A 5,389-nucleotide genomic window follows, 5' to 3' on the forward strand; every position below is an offset into this window, starting at 1 on the left:
CTAGTTTTTTTTGTATTTTTAGTAGAGACGGGGTTTCACCGTGTTAGCCAGGATGGTCTCGATCTCCTGACCTCGTGATCCTCCCGTCTTGGCCTCCCAAAGTGCTGGGATTACAGGCTTGAGCCACCACGCCCGGCCATATTTTTATAATTAAAAAGCAAAATGTTTTTTGGTAGCTATTCAGTTATTGTTACTTAATATATGCAATTCGATAGGCCAGTCATTCAAAATAGAAGATATACCAGATAGGTCGGGCGTGGTGGCTCACGCCTGTAATCCCAGCACTTTGGGAGGCTGAGGTGGGTGGATCACCTGAGGTTAGGAGTTTGAAACCAGCCTGACCAAAATGGAGAAGCCCCATCTCTACTAAAAATACAAAATTAGCTGAGCGTGGTGGCGCATTCCTGTAATCCCATCTTCTCAGGAGGCTGAGGCAGGAGAATTGCTTGAACCTGGGAGGCAAAGGTTGTGGTGAGGCAAGATCACGCCATTGCACTCCAGCCTGGGCAACAAGAGCAAACATATGCAAGGTAAACAAAGTAATGAAGACCTTTGTGTTGAGTTGCTTGACTATGTGGTTATTTCACCCATCATATTTCTTATAGGGAATGGGTAAATTCGTTTCTTGGGTTTCTTTCAACATTGAGGTGAAATCTGACATGGAATATGAGATCTGATTTTACTGGTGTAACTCATTATTTGTCCCCTTACCTCTGTTTCCAATGGACTATTTTAGAAGAAATGGAGCTGTCACCCACATCAAGATTCAGAACACTGGTGATTACTATGACCTGTATGGAGGGGAGAAATTTGCCACTTTGGCTGAGTTGGTTCAGTATTACATGGAACATCATGGGCAATTAAAAGAGAAGAATGGAGATGTTATTGAGCTTAAATATCCTCTGAACTGTGCAGATCCTACCTCTGAAAGGTCAGTAACATTTTAGTGACCACAAAGTCTGCTGCTCCCTTGTGCCCTATGTGTCAGAAATGCATGACTGAGGTCTGTGTATGACTTTCTGACTCCAAAGGCTTGTGACTGTTTTTTGAGCTGTAATCTTTAAAGAATTATTAAAGTGAGACTAATAGCATCAAATTATTTTCAGAGTATCTTTTTCTTGCGAAAGTTTTAATCAGTGTTACTTACACTCATCCTATAGGGATTGCATAGCATTCCTGCATATACTTGGTTACATGTATTAGTTTTAAGACTTATTGAACTTTGGCGGATAATCTTTGAGAGTTATTAGAAGAAAACAAATGATAATGGAGACACCAAAATAGCAGCAGTTTTCTATGATGGCTCTTGACCAGTTATTCAGCAGTGCCACCAACAGATGTCCGTTTAAGCTCAGAAGTGGAAAAGCAGAGAGCTCAGAGGGTCAGCTTTTTCATCAATTCCTTTAATGTTATCTTCACAATTATGTGAGAGTGACCTTGCTTAGAGAGAATTGTGTTATTTTCTAGATCTTTCCCCCTGTATTGGAACTAGCCTGATGAAAGCATGGGCTTGACTTATTAATTGATTGTATTTGTTTTGTACACTCTCAATCTCCTCTCCGACTTGGTGCAAATTCAGGATCTCTTAGTTTGTATATTTTGTGTCTTCAGGTATGATTTTTTTAGCTTATACCTTTATGTCAGTGCTATTATGTGCTGATAATTTGTTTCTCTAGCTACCACTATAGCTTCAGGCAAAAGGCTGTCAGCCAACTCTGTACAGTTTATTTCTAAATTTTACTGTTTTCAGTTGAGTGTGGATGAAAAATAACTCAAAGTTTATTCGTTTGATGATGAGCCATTAACACCACCTGCCATGATAGTGCTTGCTTTCTGACCAAGATCCTGAGGAAAAAAGCCACTTTATTAATAGAACTAGGTTAAAATGCTTCCCATAGTAACATGGAGCAGTATTGTCTCAAATTCTGTCCTCGGATGGCCTTGGATGCCTACATTGGGACTGTCTGGTGTGCTGGTTTAAATGCAGATTCCTGGGCCTCATTCAGACTTAAGTGTATTGATATTGCTGGCTGTGGAGTCTGGGAATTCATATTTTTAGCAAAATTCCTCATTTTTACTCCAAGTCTTATGTGCATTACACAGTTTGAGATGATCACCTAGGATATAGTCCAAAGACACTGGAGGCTGTTGAAGTATAGGTTGTATATATGGAAAAGGTTGAAATGTTTGAATTAATTTATAATGAAGATCCTTTTTAATTGAGTGTTTACATGCCAAAGCAAGGGCAAACATTCAAAATGATTTTCTGTCTCTATTACAACTTTTTCTTTTTTTTTTTTTTTTTATTTGAGATGGGGTCTCACTCTGTCACCCAGGCTGGAGTCAAGTGGCGTGATCTTGGCTCACTACAACCTCCGCCTCCCAGATTCAAGTAATTCTCTTGCCTCAGCCTCCCAAGTAGCTGGGACTACAGGCATGTGCCACCATGCCCAGTTAATTTTTGTATTTTTAGTAGAGACCAGGCTAGACTCAAACTCCTGACCTCAGGTGATCTGCCCACCTCGGCCTCTCAAAGTGCTGGGATTACAGGCATGAGCCACCGCGCCCGTCTCTATTACAACTTTTTATTACGACTTTATTTTTTTAATTAATTAATTATTTTTTTTGAGATGGAGTTTCGCTCTTGTCACCCAGGCTGGAGTGCAATGATTCGATCTCGGCTCACTGCAGCCTCCACCTCCTGGGTTCAAGTGATTCTCCTGCCTCAGCCTCGTGAGTAGCTGGGATTACAGGCACTCGCCAACATGCCCAGCTAATTTTTTATTTTTAGCAGAGACAGGGTTTCACCATGTTGGTCAGGCTGGTCTCGAACTCTTGACCTCAGGTGATCCACCTGACTCAGTCTCCCAAAGTGTTGGGATTACAGGCGTGAGCCACTGTGTCCGGCCGACTTTATTTTTGAGACAGGGTCTTGCTCTGTCACCCAAACTAGAGTGTGGTGGCATGATCATAGCTCACTGCAGTCTCGACCTCCTGGACTCAAGTGATCCTCCTGCCTCGGCCTCATATTGTAGCTGGAATTACAGGCAGATGCCACCATGCTAATTTTTAATTGTTTTGTAAAGATAGATTTCACTGTGTTGCCCAGACTGGTCTTGAACTCCGACCTCGAGTGATCTTCCTGCCTTGGCCTTCCAAAGTGTTGGGATTACAGGCATTAGCCACTATACCTGTCCTGTAACTTATTTAAATGGCTATAATTAAATAGTTGGTCCTTTTAAGATTGGGCAGTGGATGAATGGCAAATTGCATTTTTAAAAGAGGAGGGATTTAAAAAAAAAAAAACAGGAAAGATTGGGGGCATTTGTCTCTAAAGGACTGTGGGCTCATTTAAGAAGTTTAGTGGTCATTCTTACCATCTTTGCAGTTTTTCCTGCCGGCATGGGATGCAAATTTTCTGTCTCAGGTGGGATTGATCAGTCCCTTGGAGGAATGTGTCTGTTTTTTAATTGTGTTTAGGAGAGCTGACTGTATGTAGTAGTTTTGTGAAAGAACAACATGAACCCATAGTAGAGCTAACTTCTTTTTTATTTTTTAAAAACTTTAGGTGGTTTCATGGACACCTCTCTGGGAAAGAAGCAGAGAAATTATTAACTGAAAAAGGAAAACATGGTAGTTTTCTTGTACGAGAGAGCCAGAGTCACCCTGGAGATTTTGTTCTCTCTGTGCGCACTGGTGATGACAAAGGGGAGAGCAATGACGGCAAGTCTAAAGTGACCCATGTTATGATTCGCTGTCAGGTAAATCTCAGTTGAACTATGGGCCTGGCAAAATGTTGTCTTTGGGTAATTTTTCTGCTGGAAGAAGACAGACACCATTACATTCAAAGTCAGATTGTCTTTTTTTTTTTTTTAAATATTTATATATTTATTTTATTCTAATTAATTAATTAATTTATGTTTTTTAGACAGAGTCTTGCCCTGTCACCTAGAGATGGAGTTTCACCACGTTGGGTCTTGTGACCCAAATCTTTGGGTGATTTTTCTGCTGGAAGAAGACAAACATCGTTACATTCAAAGTCAGATTGTCTTTCTGTTGTTTTTTTTTTTGGCGAGACAGTTTTGCTCTTTTTGCCCAGGCTGGAGTGCAATGGCGTGATCTCGGCTCACTGCAACCTCCGCCTCCTGGGTTCAAGTGATTCTTCTGCCTCAGCCTCCCAAGTAGCTGGGATTAGAGGTGACTGCCACCATGACCGGCTAATTTTTTGTATTTATTTTAGTAGAGATGGGGTTTCACCATGTTGGCCAGGATGGTCTCGATCTCTTGACCTCGTCATCCACCCGCCTCGGCCTCCCAAAGTGCTGGGATTACAGGTGTGAGCCACTGTGCCCAGCCTTCTGTTTATTTATTTATTTTTAAAATATTTATTTATTTATTCATTTGAGACTGGGTCTTGCTCTGTCACGGCTCACTGCAGCCTCAACCTCCCTGGGCTCAGTTGATCTTCCTTCGCTCACCTTCTTGAGTAGCTGGGACTACAGGTGTGTGCCACCATGCCCAGCTAGTGTTTGTGTTTTTTGTAGAGATGGTGTTTCGCCACATTGCCCAGGGTGGTCTTGAACTAGGGCTCAAGAGGCTTGCCTCCTTCAACCTCCCAAAGTGTTAGGATTACAGATGTGAACTACTGTGCCTGATCCAAAGGCAGATTTTCTTTGCTCACTTAGTCAAGGTCATATATGCTTTTATTATACTTAATGTATTAGTATGGTTAGTATATTAGTATATTAGCATATTTACTATATTATTATACTTGAGTATATTGAGTATATTTATGCTTTTAGTATATTTGTATACACACAGCACATTTTTATTATTTATCTTTTTTTTTGAGACAGAGTCTCCCTCTGTCACCCAGGCTGAAGTGCAGTTGGCTCACTGCAACCTCTGCCTGTTGCGCTCAAGTGATTCTCGTGCCTCACCCTCCTGAGTAGCAGGGATTACAGGCGTCCGCCACCAAGCCTGGCTAATTTTTGTATTTTTAGTGGGTACGGGGTTTCACCATGTTGGCCAGACTGGTCTCGAACTCCTGACTTCAAGTGATCCGCCCATCTTGGCCTCCCAAAGTGCTGGAATTATAGGCGTGAGCCACTGCACCCAGCCTATTATCTATCTTTTGATGGACATTTAAGTTTTCTCCATATACTAGCTATTGTGAATAATGCTGCAGTGAATATGAGAGTGCTTGAAAACACCAATATAACATAAAGGTAACAAATAATAAATGTCATCTGTTTATCTTCAAAGGAACTGAAATATGACGTTGGTGGAGGAGAACGGTTTGATTCTTTGACAGATCTTGTGGAACATTACAAGAAGAATCCTATGGTGGAAACATTGGGTACAGTCCTACAACTCAAGCAGGTGAGCG

General features: G+C 41.4%; 1 protein-coding gene across 1 annotated transcript in view; it reads left to right on the forward strand.

Moving 5' to 3' along the window:
- Positions 1–5,389, forward strand: part of PTPN11 (protein tyrosine phosphatase, non-receptor type 11) — a 103,439-nt gene that overhangs the window by 31,980 nt on the left and 66,070 nt on the right. Inside the window, exons 4-6 of the mRNA XM_011928728.1 lie at positions 737–931; positions 3,569–3,761; positions 5,266–5,382. Coding sequence (XP_011784118.1) covers positions 737–931; positions 3,569–3,761; positions 5,266–5,382 — 505 coding nt within the window. The remainder of the gene's footprint in view (positions 1–736; positions 932–3,568; positions 3,762–5,265; positions 5,383–5,389) is intronic.

Source organism: Colobus angolensis, unplaced genomic scaffold, assembly GCF_000951035.1.
Source record: "Colobus angolensis palliatus isolate OR3802 unplaced genomic scaffold, Cang.pa_1.0 Scaffold79, whole genome shotgun sequence".
Classification (NCBI taxonomy): Eukaryota; Metazoa; Chordata; class Mammalia; order Primates; family Cercopithecidae; genus Colobus; species Colobus angolensis.